Below are 22,610 nucleotides of genomic sequence, written 5' to 3'. Positions count from 1 at the left end.
GTTAAGGATAACATCTGTATCTAATTCCCAGAACCCCGAAGACTAAAAACAAAACTTAGTGTTTAAAAATTTATGAGTGTCCTCATCTCAGAAGTACATGGCTGCATTGTTATTGGTGGTGTTTGACCACTAAAGACCTCTTAGTTATGCAGTATTTCCGCCATGCATTCACCCGGGCACAAAACCACTGGAGACATGGTGAGAGTTGACATTTAATGCAAAACCGAGGAACTCAGACCTTGATCTTGTTGTAGGCTTGAATGAAGTTCTCAAAGCCCATGGCCTGCTCTAGATGGAACCGCAGCTCCTCCAGACGACTGAAGATACTGTCCTGTTGCTCTAGGTCTTCATCGTCCTCCTCCTCGCTGTCATCTGCATTCATACCCATGCACAGAAATAAAGATACACTAGTTCACACAATGGGAGTGTATTGTTGGGGAATATTGGCTGATACTACGCTGACATGTGACAGTATTGAAAGTGTTATTTGCCAGTGTCAGTGCACACTATCATACAAAGGCAATCAATCATCAAATTTAAATAGCCAGAACAACATCTTTAGCTCAATAAACAGTACTTGTTTTCATTTTAGAGAGCTTAGCAAGAGTTGAACATGATGTTTGTTTGTTGCATTTAGGTTATAGTTCCATTGAGCTGTGTTTGTTAATGGTGTCAGTAATTGTTCAGAGTTGGTTGTTTTAAACATAGTTAGCTGTGTTTGTGGATGGAGTCAACATTTGCGTTCATGCATGTAGTTAGCTGTTATTTTTGTAAACATTATTAGCTATTGTGTTATATCTGAAGATTTGACCTGCACTTGGAGATGCAGATTGCTGTTATGCTATTTTTGTTTCCAAAGTTAGTTTGATGCTGCACTATGTTAGTGCATTCGGCTTGCTATTGTGCTTTGTTACCAGATGTGGTAGCTAAAGTGCCGTGTTAGTTAATATGGTTAGCTGTTGCGCTGTTTTAGTGTATCTAGTTAACCATTGTGCTGTGTTAGCAGTTGTGTCTAGCTGTCGTGCTGTGTTAACGGATAAGGAGTGTTCATGGACTAAGTTAGAGGTTGTACCAGCTTAGCGAATGTGGTTAGATGTTGCACTATGTTAGTGATTACAGATAGATCTAGCGGTATGTTCGCAGATAAAATTAGCTTTAGTGCTGTGTTAGCAGATGTAGATTGCTGTTAAGCTGTGCTAACAGATGTGGTTAGCTGTTGTGCTGTGGTAACAGAAAATGTTAACTGTTACACTGTGTTACGGATGTGGCGTGTTCATGGGCTAAGTTAGCGGATGTGGTTAAAAGTTGCACTGTATTAGCAAATACAGTTTGTTGTGTGTGTTCGTAGATAAAGTTAGCTGTTGAGCAACGCTAACAATTGTAGGTAGCCTCTCTATTGTGCTAGCAGATGTGGTCAATTTCAGGCCTGCTGCACCCATGGTACGGCAGCAAAGTTCCTTGATTATTACGCCTAAATGAGAATATAGTTCCTAGCCACATCAGCCTAGAAATTCACAACTTTTCATTTTCCATCAGTCTTAGTACAGACGTAACTACAGAAGAGTCAAGTTTTAAATAGGAAAAATATAGTCATTATATATGGTCATTTTTGAGCGAGATGCTATCGGTCTAATCAGATTCAATGATCTATGCTAAGCTATGCTAAAAGTGCTACCGCCAGACCCGGAGATCGGCTGAATGGATTTGAAAATGGTAAAACTCAACTGTTTAACTCTAGGGGAGTTGGGCAATGAGCCTATTTTCAAAAAAAGTGGAGCATTCCTCTTAACACATATGGCGAGTTCATGGGCTAAGTTGGAAGTTATACTGGGTTAGTGAATGTGTTTAGATGTTGCACTGTGTTAGTGACTACAGTTAGCTGTAGTGGTGTGTTTGCAGATAAAGTTAGCTGTTGTGCTGTTTTAGTAGATGTGGTTAGCTGTTGAGCTATGCTAACAAATATGGTTAGCTTTTACGTTGCGCTAGAAGATGTGGTTAGCTGTTTCACTGTGTTTACGGTTAGCTGTTGTACTATGTTCGTGGTTATAGCTATCTCTTGCGCTGTGTTAACGAATATGGCATGTTCATGGACCAAGTCAGCAGTTATACAGAGTTAGCGGTGGGGCTGAGGACATTAATCGATGCATCAGGAATCGAGAAATGATTCTGCATCGATTCTGAGATTTCCAAATGTGTCATTGTGAGGTTTAATTACATGAATCAGTCGAACGCACAAGCGCTCTTCAGTACTCTTCTTCACGAACATTTGAGTGTGTGGTTAAAAACTAGATTAGAGCACCATCCGCTGTTAAAAACTAAGCTCAGAATCGATTCCAGAGAGAGTCGCAGTGCATTCAGAATTGATTCATGAATCACGATGTGTCGACTTATCATGACAGCCCAAGTTAGTGGATGTGGTTAGATGCTGCCGATTACGGTTAGCTGTAGTGGTGTGTTCGCAGATGAAGTTCACTGTTGTTCTATGTTAGCAGATGTGGCTAGCTGTTGAGCTGTGCTAATGGATATGATTAGCTGTTGAGCTATGCTAATGAATGCGCTTAGCTTTTCCGTTGTGCTAGCAGATGTGGTTAGCTGTTAATCAGATGTGGTTAGATGTTGTGCTGTGCTAGCAGTTGTTTTAGCAGATGTGTTTAGCTTTGCGCTGTGTTGGCAGATGCGAGTAGCTGTTGTGCTACGTTAACGGAAGAGGTGATCTGTTTCACTGTGGTTACATTTAGCAGGGTTAATTGTTAGCTGTTGCTGTGTTGATAGATACAGTAAGCTGTTGTGTTGGGTTCAAGAATGTATTTGTGTATAAGGTCAGCTGCTGTGTTATGCTGTGGGCACGGAGATGTTTGTAGATCTAGTTAGCCATAATGCTGTATTCGCGGAAGCAGTTAGCAGTTGTTCAGTCCTGTGTTTTTGGCTTGTGTTCAGCATCTGTGGATACAGAGCATCTGCAGCTGTTTATGGATGCAGTTGTGATTGCATTACCAGAATGCCACTCCTCATTGAGCTGGCCTTCACTGCTGTTCTGCTCTTCATCCTCTTCAACCTCCATTCCGTTAGTAACTGGCCCTCCTGGCTCGTCTTCACCATGGCTAACATCATCATCTTCCTCAGCCATTCCATTAAAACACTCCTCCTCTGGACTGCGTTTGTCATCACCAACACTAGCCAGCCCATTAAGACCAGCTGCTTCTTCATCAGCGGGGCTGCCGTTGGATCCACCACCGTCATCCTCCTCCTCATCATTTTCATCATCACTGCGCTGCTCCTGGAGGAGCCTCTCCATAGATGCTCTGAGCTCCCTCAAATCGTCATCCTCATACACACTGAGAGAGATACAGTCATAAGTGAGTGTGTGTGAGAGATAGCAGGTACACATGCATGCAGGTTTTGTGTTTCTTACTCCTCGGGTTCAGACTGCTCATCCGCTTTATCCTCAAGATCTTCAATCTCCAGGTTGTTGTCAGGAGCGACTGCACTTTCAGGTTCTGCAGAATCACTGAAAACTTTACTGAGATCTGGTAAGGAGCACGTCCTCAGCATCTGAACACGCACACAAGAGATATCAAACATCACAAATCAGATACCCTCACAAGGAACCGAAAACAGAAATATTCATGTTCTTTTGAAGCAAATGCTAACTCTGTACTCTACTGCTCTAAATGCAAAGACTATTTATTAAAAAATAAGCTGCAAAAATGGCTCAGCCTGTAATCATGGTTGTGTTGTCAAGGTAAACAACAGGGCACATTAAAACAAATCCATTTGTTATGAAGAGGGGCAGAAAGTTCAGCAAACATTGTGCTGTGGGGTAGCACCTGTGTTTCTGCACAGACAGAAGGATCCTAATGTTAGAAACAAGCATTTGAGGTTATTTTTAACAACATCCCTGATTATTTCAGACTGACCTTCACAGTTTGTGCAGCACATTTCGGTGTGGATTGTTTTGTGAACCTGTCACAATGTAATGCAGGCTGTTCAATGAGGTTGTCATTGAAGGATGAGGCAGAGCCAACTATATAGCACCCGACAGCTTAAATAAGCACTGTTTATCATTTCATCTCACATGTGAAGAGGATGTTTTCATGGAAGTCTTAAAGGCACAGTAGCAAAACGCATACCATTTAAAGATTAAATGATTGGTTCAATCCAGAATAAAAATTCCTGATAATATACTAACCCCCCCAAGTCATCCAAGTATGTTTCTTTCTTCAGTCTTTCATTCCAGGATTTTTCTCCATATAGTGGACTTCAATGGAGTTGAACTTTGACTTCTTTGCATGCTCACTTTTAAATCACTAGGTGATAATTAGGGTTGGGTATTGAGAACTGGCACAGTGAACAGAGGTCCAGCAGCGGCTCAAGCCGTTCCGTCCATTTTTTTTCCACTGCAGAAAAGGCCGTTCCGGATCTGACTTCTCTTTGACATTTACAACCCAATATGCACAAACATATGCCAGTATAGCATCGTAAACACAGGCGTTTTTTTGTCGAAAGTGAAAGTAAACAGATGAGAACGAAAACGCATGTAACATTATTTTTAGATCCATGTGCGTTCTGTGTTAAAGAGACAGCAGCCTAATAAACGTGCTGCCTGACTAAAAAAGTACCGCAAAGCTGAGATCCTCCGCTTTTTTCCTGTATCACGTTTGTCTCATTTGGATAATAAGAGGCTCTGTAGTAAACGTCATTACGTCATCATTTTTTGATCGCATTGATTCGTCAGAGAAACCAATGCATTTCGTTCCTCTCAGCCAAGCAGGAACGATTGTTGATACTCAGTCCCACCCCTGTACCCAGATTGGTTCAAACTGTCATCTATTCAACCAATAAACATAGTTTTTGGACTTTTGAACCACCAATTAGCATGTTTCTTTGGAAATTTGAACAAACTCAAAGTGAAAGTAAAGTACGTCGTGCGTGCATGAAAACAAACACAAAATAGCACATTTGCATGACAGCACTCTCTGAAAAAGCATAGAAAAACACACGACAGAGCACTTTGACACAAAACAAAAGAAAAGCAAGGATGAAATGGCAGTACATATCCGATAATGCGCTAGAATTTGTTTTCACGTCGCTATGCGCTGTCCCGGTAAAACGCGAATACAGCCAGTGGATCGATCCATTTCACTGTTATATTACGGTAATTCTTCTCATATAGTTTATAAAGATCATTTGCACTATTTTATTTCTGTTGCACTCTGTATATTTTCTCTTATTTTGTGTGTAGTTTGTGAATCATTTGCACTGTTTGTATATTTGTTGCACAAGACCATTTGTGCAGTTTTCATTACTTGCTGCACTGTTTGCATTTGTCGTTCATACTATGAAAATAGATTTCTCTGAAAAACAAAAACACACCTTTTATTTATTTATTTTTTTACTTGTGTTTTCTTATTACATAACACTGTTTCCATTTACTTTACTTCCTAAACATTTTTGAACACATCAATATTGTCAATAAACTAAATAGACATCTTTTTTACTGAAAAGCGGCTATAACCAATATTGTAATAAATGGCTATAACTTGCTTGGGGAATGTTATATGTAAATGAAATTTTTTTTGAAGTGTAAAACACCTAAATACAACTTTCTAAAGAAAAAAATCCAAACTTCATGAGCTTCGGTTTGAGCGCACAGTAAAAAACCTCCAATTGTTGCTTGCGATTTTCTTAAAATTTTGGAAATTCATTCATTTCTTAGAGAAGACAAAAGGAAAATTTGCCTTTAAATTAGCTAGACTGAAACTTCAATTTCTCCTGTTTACAATGATATATAGCACTTGATGCTGACTACTAGAATGGGTCTGAAAAAACAAAGAAAAGTGCAGGCGTGTCAGGTGCCCCAAAAATGTCCTAGGTCTTTAAGGGTTAATGTTAATCCAAGAACAAAAAAACATTCTTCACTGATCTTGGCTGAATATCTTTCATGACTTTAATGAGGATTAATCTATTTTTTTTTTTTAATGAAAACTATGCAGTGTTTTAAACCTTTTAATTTAAATTTCTGTACCTGAAATTTGTTCAGCTGTATTTATTTACGCTATTGCTAATTTATTTGCTTGTTCCTATTTTATTACTGACTGTTTACTTGTATTTAACAATTTAATGTTTGAGATTTATATTAGTCATTTAGTAGTTGTGTTCTGTAGGCTGGTGATTTTTGCTCATGTTATTCAGCTGCAACAGAAAGCTTTATAAAAATATAGAATAAAATGTTTGGCTTAATTTTTTACTGATTTATGTTTTTATAGAATTTTTTATTGACTTTTTTTTTTAAGGAAATGACCAATCGTTAGATAAGACCCTTATTCCTTGTCTGGGATTGTGTAGAGCATTTTGAAGCTGCATTAAAACTGCAATTTGGACCTTTCTGAAACCACTGATCCCCACTGAAATCCACTATATAGTGAAAAATCATGGAATGTTTTCCTCAAAAACCTTATTTTTTTTTAGCTGAAGAAAAAAAAAAAGATATAAGGGTGAGTAAACTATCAGGATGTGTTAATTATGGAGTGAACTAATCCTTTAAGTGCAAAATAAAGTGCATAATTACTGTTTTGAAAAGATTTCCAACCCAAAGTCCCATCCCAAACTTGCAACATTGGTTTAACCAATGCTTTCAGGCTGGTCAGGATGTTCAAACAGAGTGATGTTTTGATACAACTATTTTTGGTGCAAGAAACCTTGACATTTTAATTGGACTGCAAAAGGCTCTTTAAATCAGTATGAATTGAAAACAAAAAATGCACAAGCACAATCTCTAAGCTGCACTTCAAAGTTATTCAATCTGAATCGTGTGGGGGAATAAAACGACTTAGCTATTTAACACCCAGCAGGGACTTAAAATGGTCTCCACAGAGCAGAGGAGGGCTTTAATATCGGCGCAGTCATCCATCTCCACCATAGCCGTCGGTACAGAGACGCACTGTGTTCTCGCACTTGCAGGGTGGAGAGGAGTGCTAAACTACTGATTAAACAGACTGACAGCTTGCGCTGAGAAAGACAGCATTTAGTGTGTGTGTGATCTGACTGTCCAGTTGTCCAGAGGGTTGGGTGCAAGCAAGCCAAAAGGCCAAATGTGCGTGCGTGTTTGCAAATGTGTGGACGTGGGTGTGAATGTTAATGTGCTTTTGTGAGGGCAAAGAAAAGTATTTGTGTATGTGAGCCTGTGGGGTGGGCGAAAAAGTACACAGGCCAGTGCAAAATCCTTTGGTTTACTGGCACATCAAGGATGTGGAAGAATTGCATTAATAACGCTCCACTCAGGAGCTCACACACACACACACACACACACATACTCGACAGTCCTTCCAGCACAGCAATGGCCCGAGGCACATCCACACTCATACATATGCCTATCCCCGCATGCACACACCATTATGTGCGTACAGACACATTTCAGTCTGTGGAAAACAAATCACCCCAAACAAAAACTCTACAAGATGTACAAATCCGAGCTCCTCTATCATTCTATGCTAAGTGCTACGCATTATCGAAGGCTGCCATCTGTTTCTCCTGCTATAGTGCCATCTCTTTCTTCCTCATATTCTTTCTCTTGCTCTTTTCAGTGCTCTCTTCCTGCCTAAGAGCTTCTGCTCTAATCAGTGTGATAAATGGCAGCAGTGGGGTCCTCCATTATTATGCTCTGTAATAGTCTCATATCTTTCGATTAAGAAAAACACATGCAGCTGAATTTCCTCAGTCTTTTGCAGAGTTGTTGTTGCAAACTAAAACTACAACTATTACACTGAAACAAAAAGTAAATTAACTAAAAAACTAAAACTGCTTAAACTTGTATAAAATATGAATATTAGATAAAAAAAAAATTATCAACAAATATTAGAAAAAAAACTAGAAATACTGCTTTGTCAACTAACTACTTTTACTATCACTTTTTATCAATTTAACACATCTTTATAATAATAAAAAGTATTATTTTCTTTCAAAGAAAGAAAGAAAAAAAAAATACTGACCTTAAACACTGAATGGTAGTGTATACTGTTAAAAAAAGATTACTATTTTAAATAAATGCTGTTCTTTTTAACATTTTATTCATCAAAGAATCCTAAAAAATGTATCACAGGTTCCAAAAAAAAAAAAAAAAAAAAAAAGTAAATAAATAAAGCAAGCAGCACAACTGTTTCCAACATTGATAATAAATCAGCACATTAAAATAATTTCTGATGGATCATGTGAAGACTGGAGTAATGATGCTGAAAATTCAGCATTGCATCACAGGAATAAATTCTATTTTAAAGTATATTAAAACAGAAAACCACTATTTTAAGTTGCAATAACATTTCACAATATTACCATTTTTCTGTATGTTTAATCAAATAAACACAGCTTTGATCAACAAAAAAGACTTCTTTAAAAAAAAAAAAAAAACAACTTACTGATCCCAAACATTTGAATGACAGTGTATATAAATAAAACTTCAGACTTATCGTCTGGCATTTCTGATGTTACACCTAGCTGTGTGATTTATGTGGCTACTTACTTTGACAGTTTTTTTTTCTTAGGTGAAGTCAGTCAGTTCTTTACACCACAGATTCATGGACAACCACTGCCCACCCACAATGCTCCACTCTCCAAGCTAAGGTCTCCTAAATTTCTTGAACCATCCCACAAACTACCCGTTTGACCCTATTCCCACTAGTCTAACACACTAAAAAAAGGCTTAGGTAACCCTCAGGTCTCTTCTCCTCTTCAGGTTTCTTCTTTCCTCTCACAGAACAACTTGCTAGACCGTAATTGGCCAGATTTTAACAGCTGATATTCACAGACCCCGGGGTACCTCAGGGTTCGGTGCTCTGTCCCCTCCTCTTTATGAGACAACATTGGCACAGATCTCGACCTGCCCAACAGACATCTCAGCACAGATGACAGAACACCATCTCTAACTTAAAATAATTTCCTTGTACATCTAGCCAGGATCCTGGGAATTTGCAGTACTGTATGTAAAAAGTTCATTTGGTTGTCAAAGTCTACTTCTTGCAGATTTAAAAGAGCAAATCAGACCATTAATATCTGAGCATGCTACACAACTCCTTGTCCAGCCGCATAATTCCTAGACTGGACTGTATTGCTTTTAGCTGGCCCTCCTGCATGTGCAATAAAATCTCTTCGAATGATTGAGAATGCTGCGGCACGTCTGGTCTTCAATGAACCCAAGAGAGCGGACATTACAACCCTCTTTGTCTCACTCCGCTGGCTGCCAGTTGCTGCCTTCATCAAGTTCAAAGCACTGAGGCTTACACACAGATCTGCACCCTTGTAACTACACTCGCTTTTGTAAATGTACATTACCTTTAGAAATCCGTCTTACCTACACTGCTGTACTAGTTACAGCTTGAATACACTACACAACAATATGATTTTCAGATTTTAGTGTGATTTTTGCCCCAAACCGTCCCCAATTGCCATAGGTCAGAGCCAGTCTGCATTTTGAGCAGTATAAGTTGACAGATTTTACAAATCGTATAGTGTAGTGTCACAAATCATGTAGTTATTTTAAAGTCATGTAGTCTGTTCCTGCCTTCAGCTTTTAACGATTTGGCCAGACTTGTCAAAAGTGATACCAGTCAGTACTGAAAGTTTATTTCCCGCTAACATTTTTAAAATTTCAGTACTGACTGGTATTGCGGTCGGTACTTTTGACAACACTACTCTTTGGAACTTTCTATTTATTAAAAGGATATTTTATCCAAAAATGAAAATTCTGTCATTAATTACTCACCCTCATGTTGTTTCAAACCCAAAAGATCTTTAGAACACAAATTAACATAGTTTTTATGGAAGTCCTACCACATTCAAAGTCTAGAAAGGTACCAAGAACATCGACAAAACTGTTCCTGCCTTTAGCATTTAAAGATCTGGCCAGAGTTTAGAGTCACTGATCTGCAGTCAGAACTAACACATGAGGGAAAGAAAACAAATACAGACTCACACTCAGTACATTGGGGTTCCAATGACAGTGCTCACCTTTGGGTTGTTTGCATCAAAGAGGCCAGTGGAGAGCCCGATGAGAAGTGCGTCGTCATGCCGTTGGGAGCGCAGTGGAGAGACAGAGCGGGAACGCGAGGCGACGGAGGAAGAGTCTTCCAATGAGGACTGAGCAGACAGGACGGCCAAGGCTACTGTACGTCTGTGAGCTGGACTACTGCTTAGCTTCACAAACAGAGACTCTTCTACTGAAAAAACAAAGAGGAGGTTAACAAAAATTTCATTTGTTTTTGTTTTTAACAGTGGAGTTATATTCAAACTGGCATTCTTTAAGCTTTTGAGGATTAATATTGTTAGAGAGTAAATGAAGTGTAAAGGGAAACCTGGAGCGCTTTGATATGGTGCATAATCAGACATGCTTGTGTGAGAGGGAGATAAGGTGAAGTAGCATTGCATTTCAGACTACCTGCAGGTTCAGGCTGTTTCTCTTCTCTTTGCGTTATCTCTGTGCACTCTGCTTGTATTACTCTGCCCTCTGCTGGCCTGATATAAAAATAAAAAAACAATGATTAAAGAAGTTTGCTTCCAGAACAAAAATGTACAGATAATTTACTCACCCGTTACCATCCAACATGTTCTTTCAGTCGTAAAGAAATTGTTTTTTTTAAGGAAAGAATTTCAGGAATTTTCTCCATATAGTGGACTTCAATGTTGCCCCCAAGTTTGAACTTCCAAAATGCAGTTTAAATGTAGCTTCAAAGAGCTCTAAATGATCCCAGCCGAGGAAGAAAGGTCTTATCTAGCCAAACGATCTGTCATTTTCGAAACAAACTGACTATTTATATACTTTTTAACCTCAAATGCTTGTCTTGTCTTGGCTCTGCGATGCACATGCGTGATCTGTGTAGTCCAGGTCAATACAGTTAGGGTATGTCAAAAAACGTCCATCTCGTCTTCTTCTTCAATGTCAAAATCGTCCTACATCGCTGTTTTACCTCTTTTTTTGTAAAGGGCGTTTGATCACTTTGTAAACATTGGGTTGTTACTTCCGCAGCAATGTAGGACAGTTTTGAAATTTTGGTAAGAAAACGAGATGAGTTTTTTGACATGCCCTAACTTTATTGACCATATATTGAACTGGAAAAAAACAGAGTTCACGCAGATTTATGCAAGACAAGCTTTTGAGGTTAAAAAGCATATAAATTGTCAATTTATTTGTATTGACCGGGACTACATAAGACCGCTCTTCCTCCGCTGGGATCGTTTAGAGCTCTTTGAAGCTGCATTTAAACTGCATTTTGGAAGTTCAAACTTGGTGGCACCAGAGAACTCCACTACATGGAGAGAATTCCTGAATTTCTTTTCCTTAAGAAACATAATTTCTTAGCAACTGAAGAAAGAAAGACACAAACATCTTGCATGACAAGTGGGTGAGTAAATTATCTGTAAATTTTTGTTCTAGATGTGAACTTCTCCTTTAAAGGGACAGTTCATTGCAAATATCAGAAGTTATCATTATGTTCACTACTGTAAGATTTGTTTAGATTTAGCTATCAATATTTTAGCATTAAATTCATTAAATTGATAAAGTACTGTTATGATATTTATAATGTTAAAATAAGATTTTTATATCAAATAAATGTCATTACATCCACAACTGTGTAATTTTTTTATCACTAATATTTTAGCCTTAAATTCATTAAATTGATCAAAAACTACAGTAAAGACATTTATATTGTTAAAAAAAAGATCTCTATATCAAATAAATGCTGTTCACAGATTTTGTAAAAAAAATATTACACAGACAACTGTTTTCAACACTGATAATGGTAAAAAAATGTTTCTTGAGCACCAAATCAGCATATTAGTATGTTTCTTAAAGATCATATGAAACTGAAGACTTAAGTAATGGCTGCTAAAAATTTTATTTGAAAATAATAAAGGAATAAATTACCTTTGAAAGTAAGGTGAACTTTCTCTTTAAATGATAATACAGACATATGTTTAAAATACAGTACTTTAAATGATCATTTGATTTTGAAAAAAAATAAATAAATAAAAATCAAAAAAATAAAATATATAGATTAGCTATATAGTAATATTGCAGCAACACACTGCAAAACACTGACAAAGACTGAGAAGTTTGCAAAAATCTATTAATTTAATTTTAATATTATTATACCGATATTAATGCCAAAATAATGCTATAAATTGTCAAATTCTGTGAAAATGTGCTTACTGAGACACTGGAGTGTCATTTGTCCATGCTTGCATTACATCTGCTGGGGGCGGCTTTGAGGTTTGCTGAGAGGCTTCATCCAGAACTACTGACTCCATATCATCCACCACTGGAATGGGACAGAAAATGTTTGTTAACAATAGTGCAAAAGGTCTAACTACTGATTATCTGAATTTCTACACATTTCAATCCCAAATAATAAGGTATCTCGCTAAAAGTAATGCATTCAGTTTCAGTGTAACCCTATTCTCACCCTCTTCCTCACTTTCTCCAGACTGAGTCTTTTGTATCTCCTCTTGTGTTGGTGGGATTAGTTCCTGACTTTGAACTTCTCCTGTGATTGGCACTGTCTCCTGACATGTCACTTCTTGTTTGGCAAGGCCAATGGCAGGCTGGCACGGCTGAGGAAGAGGCACTTGTTTGGTTTCATGAGTGACATCTGAAGACTCTTCAATGAGATTAAGGCTTTCTAGGGGAAAAAAACACAAATGGAAACAAAGGATTAACAGAAAGCTATTGTCAGTAAGATTTAACACATCACAGATGAATCAAAGACTTTGATCAAAGACTCACCAGTAAGTGTGTGGTCACAGGTGCTGGCGGTATCTAGTTTCTGGGTAAAGGACTGGAGCTCTGCCTGTTCCAACACCTTCAGAACCTCTGAGTCTGGACTCCGCCCCCAAGCCTTCCTTAGCCCCTCCCCCTGCCAAGCATCCATGCGAATGACTTCACCTGCTGTTTTTTCTAAAAACAAGTTTACAAAATAGATGTTACTGCATATAAATAAGTCACTCGTTTTATTACAAACAACGGAAATTACATGATTTTGCAAAGAAGACTAAAGATCTAGCAAATAACCTAATGCCCTGTTTGTTATTAATCCAGTTGCCATAGAGCAGCTTGAGCCCCAGTGCATGTAACGCAACACACCATCCATGGTTACAAAACAAAACACTCTCCAATACATAATGCATTCCCTCTGGAAGCAATAGAGATGTGTATAATTAACTGCCTATTTTTATTCTGCATCTAGTCGACTAGCCAAAACAAATGTCAAATTATTCAAATAATGTAGCCAACAATTTCTCACTGTAGCTCACCTAAATGTTGCCTTCATAACTGAATGCACTGTGAATATGTGATGCTGATGTAATGAGAGCTGATGGTGTGTGCTTTTCACTGCTGCAATATTTTGATTCTTGTTGGTGCATTCACTTCTCATTAGAGTCATGCAAATGCCAAGTGCTGCGAGAAACTTGGTCACTTGTCAGGTCGGTATCTGTGAGTCTCTACAACCTAAAGGGCATTTTATTACTTGGCTGACAAGACGACTTCCACCATTTGTTTATAGCCATTGTTCTGTGTTTTATCAAATACAAACTATCAATTTGATAAAAAAATTGAAATCAGTTGCAAAAATTGCATGAACTATAGCATTTCACGATGAGGATGTTTACCTGTTAGCTGACCTGCTGTTGTAAAGCTGGTTTCTTCCAGAGTCTGCTGAGCCACAGACAGAAGAGGGGCACCATCAGTCTGCCACTTCTTCCTGTCTCCACCAGGGGGTTCATTTGTCTCTGGAGATGCCACCTGAGAAACTGAGACAGGACAAGAGAGAGGAAACAAAGAAAAAGTGTATGATGCTCATATTTTAATTTCTATTACTGATCTACAACACAAGAAAAAAAGCTAATAAAACTATGTTCTGATCTGACTGGTCTTACATATGACAGAATTGATAAAATCATTTAAATCAAATTTAAGATCATAAATTTAAGATGTAAAATGGCATAATAAACTAATGTCTACTGATGTCACATGGACTACTTTAATGATGTCCTTACTAAGTTTCTGGGACTTGAACGTGTCAGTTGCATTGCTGTCTATGCAGGGTCAGAAAGCTCTCGGATTTCTTCAAAAATATCTTAATTTGTGATGAACGAAGGCCTTACGGGTTTGGAAATGCATGAGGGTGAGCAATGGCAGAATTTTCATTTTTGGGTAAACTATCCCTTCAAAAAGTCGGAGATTTGACTTTAGATACCCTATAAACAAATTAATAAGTAGTCATATGTGTTTTTACAGTGTTGATAATAACATATTGATAAGACTGTTGCGTTTATACCTGCTAGAGTTGCACAGGTCTCCTCCAGAGTTTGTTCAGCTACAGACAATATGGGTGGAGCTACAGCTTCCCATTTCTTTCTATCACCAGCTGTAGGAGGTCTTTCCTCTATGATGGAAGGCTGGATCTGTTGAGGAGTTGGGCATGATGCACTGCTGCCAGGTGTGGCATCTTTCACAGCATCTTCCTCAGTGGTCTGGACCTTCTGATTTAGTCTGCGAAGAATCTCCTTCTTGTCACTCTAATAAAAAACATACATCTCATTATAGTCAAGTGTTCACTGACTATTCAATAAACTGCTCTCTCATATTAATAATATTTTTCACATCCAAATATGCATTTCCCACCTGTCCACCTGGTGTTTCTGCTTTAAGGGAGTCCTCTTTCATAGGAGAACTCTGTCCTGATGAAATCTACCAAAACAGAAAACAGAGATATAATCATGGGATGGCCATTTAAGCAAATAAATCAAAGACAATTTAAAGTGATAGTTCACCTAAAAAATAAATTACCCCATGATTTACTCACCCTCAAGCATTACTAAGTGTATATGACTTTCTTTTTTCAGATGAATACAATCTGAGCTATATTACAAATTGTCCTGGCTCTTCCAAGCTTTATAATGGCAGTGAATGGAGGCAAAGTTTTAAAGGAAAATCAAGTGCATCCATTCATCATTAATAAAGGCCTTCTGAAGCGAACTGATGCGTTTGTGTAAGAAAAATATTTCAGAATTTTAATAATATTTAAAATAAAATATTTAAAAATTGTATAAACCCTAAAAATCTTGACCACTATTCACTGTCATTATAAAGTTTGGAAGAATCAGGACATTTTATTAATATCATGGAGTAATTTTCATTTTTAGGTGAACTACCCCTTTTCTCAGTGTGTTAGGTGACTAACCGCTCCCACATCCTTCAGAGCAGCAGTCATGGAGATGGCTGGAGTGGTGGGTCTAGAGGAGGGTGTGGCTTTGGAAGCATCTTCCTGAGGGGTGGAGTCAGATGGCTGAGTGGCAGGGACTGCAGGAGATGGAGCTCCACCCACAGCTCCAACAGCAACCTTTACTCCTCGTGCAACAAGCTGCTTTGTCACAAAAAATGAGACAAAACAAAACGTACAGTAAAACACATAAGAGATGCATGAGGGGAGACAAGGAAAGAGGAGAAGATTGGGAAAAAAAAGATGACATACATGATCCTCCCATGCTTTCTTCTCTCTCTCATATGCTTCTCTTCTTTTCTTTTCCAGCTGTTCTTTAAGTACAGCAGCACGAGCCTTTGACTGGGCCTTACACAAAAGCACACATTCTTGGTTAACTCAAAAAACAATTTGGTTGCTTTAGCTTTCTGATATTAAGACATTTTCAAATTTATAATTTAAAACATTTAATAGTTAGGAGTCAATATGACCTTCTAAAAATCAAGGTTACGTTCAAACTGTGAGCCTTTTTTGCGCAGATCAGATTTTTTTTTGTAAAGTTTTGTATGGCCAATATCAGATTCCCACTGTGAACAGATCATGGTTGTGAACTGACCCCATGCGCAAAACAAAAAAAAAAAAAGGGTTGCCAGGTTTTCACAACAAAACCTGCCCATTTGATTCAGTCCAAAACTAGCCCAATCACATTCCAATGTGATTCTAAATATTGCGTTAGTGGGGTTGCTTCAACCCATGAAGTCAAAAAAACAACCCACGGCAACTGTGAAAAAGTAGCCCAATTCTGCGGGGAAACTGAGGACATGGCAGCACTTGTGCAGCACGTTGCCATACAGAAGCAAGCATGGAGGACATAAAGTAAGCGATTATGTGTTTACTTATTGTGTGATCTGCTGCAGAAGCAAGTAAAATTATGTGCAGGCTATACGAAAAGTAAAGACAAGGATGTGACAGAAGACAGCAGAGTTTTGAAACTTTTATGATATGAGCCCTCATTTTGCTTGTACATAGAGTTGTCACTGTAATACTTCTGAGTTCTGACACAACACTGTACTTCCACTACCTTTTGCAACTGTCTTGATAACTTGTATGTAAAATCTCTGAAGTGAGTCCCATGTGCACAGAATCGTGACAAATGTTGATCTAGAGTGAATTTGGGCCACATTTGCCTGCAGTCTGAACATAGCCTAAAAAAAATCATGGTTTCCACAAAAATATTAAACAGCACAACTGATTTTGATAGTGATCATAATAAGAAATGTTTCTTGAGCAACAAATCAGCATATCAGAATGATTTCTGAACATCATGTGACTGAAAGCTAGAATAATGGTGAAAATTCAACTTTTCCATTACAGGAATTTTAAAATATATTAAAATAGAAATCTTTTATTTAAACTTTAATTTTATTTGTAGTAATATTTCACAATATGACTGTTTTTACTGTATTTTCAATCAAACAAATGCTGAAATTTCCCCAAACATTCAAATAGTAATTTTTCAATTCAAATTATTATGCTGATCATTTAATATGAAAATATATATTAAAATTCAAAACCTTCAAAGCCTCAATCTTCTTCCTCCTGAGGACTGCTGCCTCTTCACAGGACTCCTGACTGTCTGAGCCATCACTATCATACTGTCATTCAAAAATGAAAAAAAAAAATATATATTTAATTATGTGTAAAAGCACTGAAACCGAAGAGAAAAAAAATCATATTAAACATTAATATAGGTATAATGATCCAGCTGACAACATTGTCAAAAATAAATCCACAGTTGAAAGAAATGTCAAAAAAAAAAAAAAAAAAAAAAAAAGTATATGTGGGTGTATATACCTTCTCTCCTCTGAGGCGTGCTTTGATCTGCTGGCGTTCATTAAAGTTCTGTAGTCGGATCTGTCGTAATCTCGCCAAGTACTCCTGAGAAACATACAGACCACATTTCATTTCTCTTTGTGCTTTTCCATGACTCCATCCAACAAACATACAAATGGGGGCAAAACACATACTGAACATGAACTAATGAAATACACATTAAACATTCACGCTGTGTTGTGGGAACAGCAAACTCAAGGAAACCAAATGGTGAGTGCTTCAAAGCCATTCACTGATGAGCATAAAAAGCAGCAGTTAGTTAGTCTTCAGCTGGAATCCTGCAGGTACACTGAATACTCTTCAAAAATGGAAAAAATGATGAAGGATCCAAAATAAAGGGGTGCTGAAGCAGAAATAACATCCACAAACGAAAAAATTAATAAATAAAGACCACATTGGGGAATTTTGCCAGAATGTGGTATTGGCTGTAATGACATCAGATGGCACTGGTGAGCAGATGCAGCAACATCAGGTGGACATTTATAACTTAAAATAAGGAACCGAACAGTGAAGGGTTTAAGTGGCGTGATGGAGTGAGGAGTGTTGTTTGGTCCCAGAGAGGACTCCTACCTCCTCCTCTTTGTTGACTTGGGGTCTCCTGCATCGGGAGGAGTTTGTCCAGCTTGCAAAGATGGCGGCCAGGTTTTGCCGGGCCCCCTATTCACCCATTGGTTAATCCGATATTACAAAAGCCATATAATTAAATGTAATGTCAATTTAATCACTGACTTCCAACACCTGATTCTGTATGAATGAAGATCTGAATGCGAGCTTAAGATTGATTGTAATAAAGGGGCAGAGTTTAAGGCCCAATCCCAATTCTACCCCTTACCCCTACACTTTCCCCTACCCCTCCGTTTGGCGCGTTCACGTGTAGGGGTTGGGGTGTCTCAATTCTCTTTTGGTTGGAGGGGTAGGGGGAAGGGGAAGGGCTAGATAGCCCTCCAAACGAAGATTTTTCGGGACCTCACTTCAAACGAAGGGCTAAGAGAAATTTCCAACATGGCTGCTCACTTGAGCAAGCAGACCCATAAATGTAAGTAATTTTTGCCATTAATAAGAATTTTTATGACAGTTTTTCATTATATGTATATTACCTTCAATCTTGTGTTTGTGTTTACGGTGATGTTCTGTAAAGAAACGTTTGCAAAAAAAAATCGCTAGTTTGCTAGCGGATAGCACTGATTGCACGATATTAGAAAACATATGTTTTATCTACAGGGATCGAAATTAACTTTTTTACTTAGTAGCACTGGTGCTCCCAACTTCAAAAAGTTAGGAGCACCAGGCCCGGTTCTACGGGGGGTGCTTGAGGGTGCTAAGCACCCCCAAACAAAAGCAAAAGCACCCTCAGATAAAATTATTAATAGCGTATTAATTTTTAAATTAATGAACACGCAGACTAGACAAAAATTAATACATGGAATGGGACATTTTTTTATTCCATATCTTGCTTGCTATCATGTTAAACGTGTACTAGTTTTAACGCTGCAAATTCTGTAAAAAATACTGTAAATACACAAGCTGAATTGTTAAAAGCGCACCTCGGGTCATGTGACACGAACCAACCAATCAGCTTCATCCTTTATAGAAACAACATTGAAAACTCAGCCAAGATGGTGAAACAGCTGATCATAGCTGTACAGGGATAGACATTTTTAAAATACATTTTGTAGCAGGGCAGTGCTAGAAAGCCATTTATCATTTGCTGAAACTAACTTGTCTTCATGGAGAGCGTAGGCCATGGTTGCCTAGTAACGACAGACGCCATGGGAGCGTAACTTAGCGCTTTGGAAAGAACGCGTTTTTAGGCGCGACATGTGAACTGCTCCTAGATGAGCATGCAGTAATAACCTTCACAGTGTATTCTTGATGTTAGATGGCATTTGTTGAAACTACAATTACGATACTAGTGTAGACGATTTATATTACTCAGTCCTATTTGGTGGTACCGTTTTCATACAGTTCCATGCATATTTTTTGTGAGCACCCTCACAATTTTCAGAAGCACCCTCAGTGATTTGGTTCTGGAACCGGGCCTGAGGAGCACCAAAAAAAATTTAGGAGCACCAAATGAATATTAAGGTTGTGTTAAATACAACTACACAACCTATAGCCTACAGCCTAGATATGTTATGTAGACTAATTTGCGCACATTGGGGAGTCGCTCTCTAAACGTGGGATATTAAAATTGCTTTTGAAGGCGCGCGCGCGTTTTACTTTCGGTTTCGTCTTAACGATGACGCTAAACTCTCGGCGGTGCTGAGCGTGCATTGTACAATACAAGACATTAATTTAACAAAACAATTTGAAAGGGGGGGGGGTTGAAAAGTGTGTCCCCAGTGGAAATTACGCCCCTGCCTGAGTGGAACTCTGAAACAGAGTTATCATTTGATGTGAATATATGCCGCGTTGTACAGTATATTGAGACGGAGGCGCCAGAATTGCGTCTGGCAGAATGACATTTTATTTGTCCACAATCAAAAATCGTCGTATCACACACCCCTAATTTCAATGTAGTTTACAAATCCGGAACAGAGGTTGGTTGAGAGAGAGAAAAAACGGCCGGTTCCGAGTTTCAGCGGAGCGCAGTGTCAGTGACAGGGAGTGATTGACGGCTGATATCTAAATTCTGCATTAAAGTTAAGAATGTACAGATCGAGTTTAATTAGTTATGTAATGTTGGAGAAAACGGCGAAACTGTCACTGTATCAACATATGATGACGTATGACAGTGTAGTAGTTTTAACCCTTCCCCTTCCCACTTTGTTTCAAGGGGCAAGGGGAAGGGGCGAGGGGTAGGCGAAGGGGTAGAAAATAGAATTGGGATTGGGCCTAAGTCCAGCATTTGACCAGAAAATCAAGTTATGACAGTTTAACTAGCATATGCATGGATTGACAGTACACAATAAGGTCAATAAGACGGATTTACAAAGCAGATGTTTTTTCATATCATGTTGACCTTAAACCCTGGAGAGAAAATGACTTTTTGGAAACTGACTTTATGCCAGAAATATTGTTAATATAGACTGTACTGAAAAGAGAACATTCATGTAACCAGAAGCGGTCAGGGTAAAAAACTCGTACCAGCTGTCCTTCCGCACGGACTTTATTCAGCATGGCTTCTCTTTTCCGCTGTAGAAACTCTTCCACCTGCTTAGCCCTCTCTGCCGCTAGCTGACCTCGAAACCTACAGACAGAGAGATAAAAGAGGTGAGATCTTAGCTCAGCTTGACAGACCAGCATTCTGAAGACAGACTGAATATCTGACCAATGTTACTGATAAAACACATAGCCACCTGACCTATTGGCATAGTCGTTCCTCGCAGTCTGCTCGTTTTGGAGACTTGCTTTGCGTGGTTCTTTCCTGACAGCATCCTTAACAGGAATGCAGGCATGACCATTCAGCGACCCTGAGTCTGTAGCAGTGCTTTAATGATAATAACATAAAATCACATTAAATCTCAAATTCTTCAAAAAGACATGAGTACAAAAACACTTGTCAACTAGTCCTAAATGGCAGTTTCTTTCTCATCCATCTCATCCACCTGCTACTGTCCACTGAAGACTTGGCTCCTTCTCCAGCAACATCTTTAGGTGTAGGTTTGGATGGTTTTTCAGCTGCTGGGTGGACATGGTCATATGCAGCTCTGGTTGGAGCTAAAGCAGAAACAGGAGCAGGAGTAGGAATAGGGGTGGGGCCAGGCACAGGTGATGGGCCTATTCCATGGGAATGTGGTGCTCCGATACTGCCCCCGCCGCCACCACCTCCATAATACTATGCAAAAATATGGACAGAAAGAGAAACCTTAACAATATTATCAGTCTTTATTGACTAATCTGTAGCAGACAAGAAAGACCTCTGTACCTTTCGCTCAGGACTGCTGCCTCCACTAGAACTGAGCACATGTCTCCAGCCCTGCTCCCGAGCCCGGTTGATTCGGTTCAGCTGAAATGAAAAAGGTCCAAGTTTATGTTTTAACACAAGCAAATAAAACCAACGTCAATTTATTGTAAATAACCATTTGGAGACGGGCTCTGATCAGTTCACCTTTTCCCTCTCAAATCTCTTCATCTGAGCAGCCTTCAGTAACAACATCTACAGAGAGAAACACAATTACTGAGGGTCACTGACTCAATTAAGAGGCTTTTAAATGTCTTTCTACCCAAGAGACATATTACAAATAGCATCCACCCATCTAATGAAACTAGAACAGCCAACATCAGCTGAACTTGATGTGACCTCATTTACACTACAGACACAAAACACAATAAATGTAACTTGACACAACAATTTAGTATGGATAGATGTATCAGTTCATATACAGCTGATGTCATACGTTTACATACACCTTGCAGAATCTGCAAAATGTTAATTATTTTACCAAAATGCATGTTATTTTTTATTTAGTACTGACCTGAATAAGATATTTCACATAAAAGATGCTTACATAGAGTCCACAAGAATGATCCACAGCTGCGTTTTTTTTTGTTTGGTTTAGTGAAAGTTGTTCATGGGTCCTTTGTTTGTCCTGAACAGTTAAACTGCCTTCTGTTCTTCAGGAAAATCCTACAGGTCCCACAAATTCTTTGGGTTTTTAGCATTTTTGTATATCTGAAATCTTTCTGACAATGACTCTATAATTTTGAGATCCATCTTTTCACACTGAGGACAATTATGGGAATTATATACAACTGTTACAGAAGGTTCAAATGCTCACTGATGCTCCAGAAGGAAAAACAATGTATTAAGAGCGGGGGGGTGAAAACCTTTTGAATCTGAAGATCAGATTATTTTGTCTTCTGGGAAACATGTAAGTAGCTTCTGTAGGTTCTGAAGGGTAGTGCTAAATGAAAAAAATATGATATTTAGGCAAAATAAGAAAAATGTACACATCTTCATTCTGTTCAAAAGTTTGCACTCCCAGCTCTTAATGCACTGTGTTTCCTTCTGAAGCATCAGTGAGTGTTTGAACCTTCTGTAATAGTTGCATATGAGTCCTCAGTTGTCCTCAGTGTGAAAAGAGGGATCTCAAAAATCATAGTCACTGTTGAAAAGGGCTCAAATACACAAAAAAGCTGAAAAACCAAAGAATTTGTGGGACCTGAAGGATTTTTCAGGACAAACAAGGACTATCACTAAACAAAAAAACACAGTTGTGGATCATTTAGGTAAACAACACAGTATTAATAATAAAGCGCATGCATACACACACACACACAACAGCTCACCTGTTCTCTTTGCTTTCTTTCCCTCTCCATCATCTCCATCCGTTTCTTCCTCACTCCTTCCTGAAACAGAACATGACCATGATGCTTTTAGACATGATTCAACACCACAAACACTATATTCCATTACTTGTTAGCTATAGTGAATAGCGAATTTGTTTGTACAACTCCATGCAGTGAAGAGAAGCAAGAACAAATGTCCATCTTTTAAGAATATTTGTTCCCACAATGGATCATTCG

General features: G+C 38.4%; 1 protein-coding gene across 7 annotated transcripts in view; it reads right to left on the bottom strand.

Moving 5' to 3' along the window:
- The window catches only part of nek1 (NIMA-related kinase 1), a 34,496-nt gene that overhangs the window by 4,646 nt on the left and 7,240 nt on the right, over nucleotides 1-22,610 (bottom strand). For 3 of the 7 annotated variants that reach the window (XM_051139155.1, XM_051139158.1, XM_051139154.1), the window contains 22 exons: nucleotides 22,374-22,433; nucleotides 21,193-21,240; nucleotides 21,010-21,090; nucleotides 20,690-20,919; nucleotides 20,446-20,571; nucleotides 20,229-20,331; nucleotides 17,712-17,798; nucleotides 17,103-17,186; nucleotides 16,823-16,903; nucleotides 15,522-15,617; nucleotides 15,231-15,413; nucleotides 14,672-14,737; nucleotides 14,325-14,565; nucleotides 13,657-13,797; nucleotides 12,773-12,943; nucleotides 12,453-12,668; nucleotides 12,200-12,308; nucleotides 10,427-10,503; nucleotides 10,000-10,208; nucleotides 3,413-3,552; nucleotides 2,995-3,335; nucleotides 239-372 (listed from right to left, as the gene is read on the bottom strand). In XM_051139155.1, the coding sequence (XP_050995112.1) occupies nucleotides 239-372; nucleotides 2,995-3,335; nucleotides 3,413-3,552; nucleotides 10,000-10,208; nucleotides 10,427-10,503; nucleotides 12,200-12,308; nucleotides 12,453-12,668; nucleotides 12,773-12,943; nucleotides 13,657-13,797; nucleotides 14,325-14,565; nucleotides 14,672-14,737; nucleotides 15,231-15,413; nucleotides 15,522-15,617; nucleotides 16,823-16,903; nucleotides 17,103-17,186; nucleotides 17,712-17,798; nucleotides 20,229-20,331; nucleotides 20,446-20,571; nucleotides 20,690-20,919; nucleotides 21,010-21,090; nucleotides 21,193-21,240; nucleotides 22,374-22,433 (3,024 nt within the window). The remainder of the gene's footprint in view (nucleotides 1-238; nucleotides 373-2,994; nucleotides 3,336-3,412; nucleotides 3,553-9,999; nucleotides 10,209-10,426; nucleotides 10,504-12,199; nucleotides 12,309-12,452; nucleotides 12,669-12,772; nucleotides 12,944-13,656; nucleotides 13,798-14,324; nucleotides 14,566-14,671; nucleotides 14,738-15,230; nucleotides 15,414-15,521; nucleotides 15,618-16,822; nucleotides 16,904-17,102; nucleotides 17,187-17,711; nucleotides 17,799-20,228; nucleotides 20,332-20,445; nucleotides 20,572-20,689; nucleotides 20,920-21,009; nucleotides 21,091-21,192; nucleotides 21,241-22,373; nucleotides 22,434-22,610) is intronic. The other 4 variants (XM_051139157.1, XM_051139156.1, XM_051139159.1 and 1 more) reach the window with 4 other exon arrangements.

The sequence above is a fragment of the Labeo rohita genome, chromosome 20 (assembly GCF_022985175.1).
Source record: "Labeo rohita strain BAU-BD-2019 chromosome 20, IGBB_LRoh.1.0, whole genome shotgun sequence".
Lineage (NCBI taxonomy): Eukaryota > Metazoa > Chordata > Actinopteri > Cypriniformes > Cyprinidae > Labeo > Labeo rohita.
This window is presented reverse-complemented; position numbering and strand designations above follow the sequence as displayed.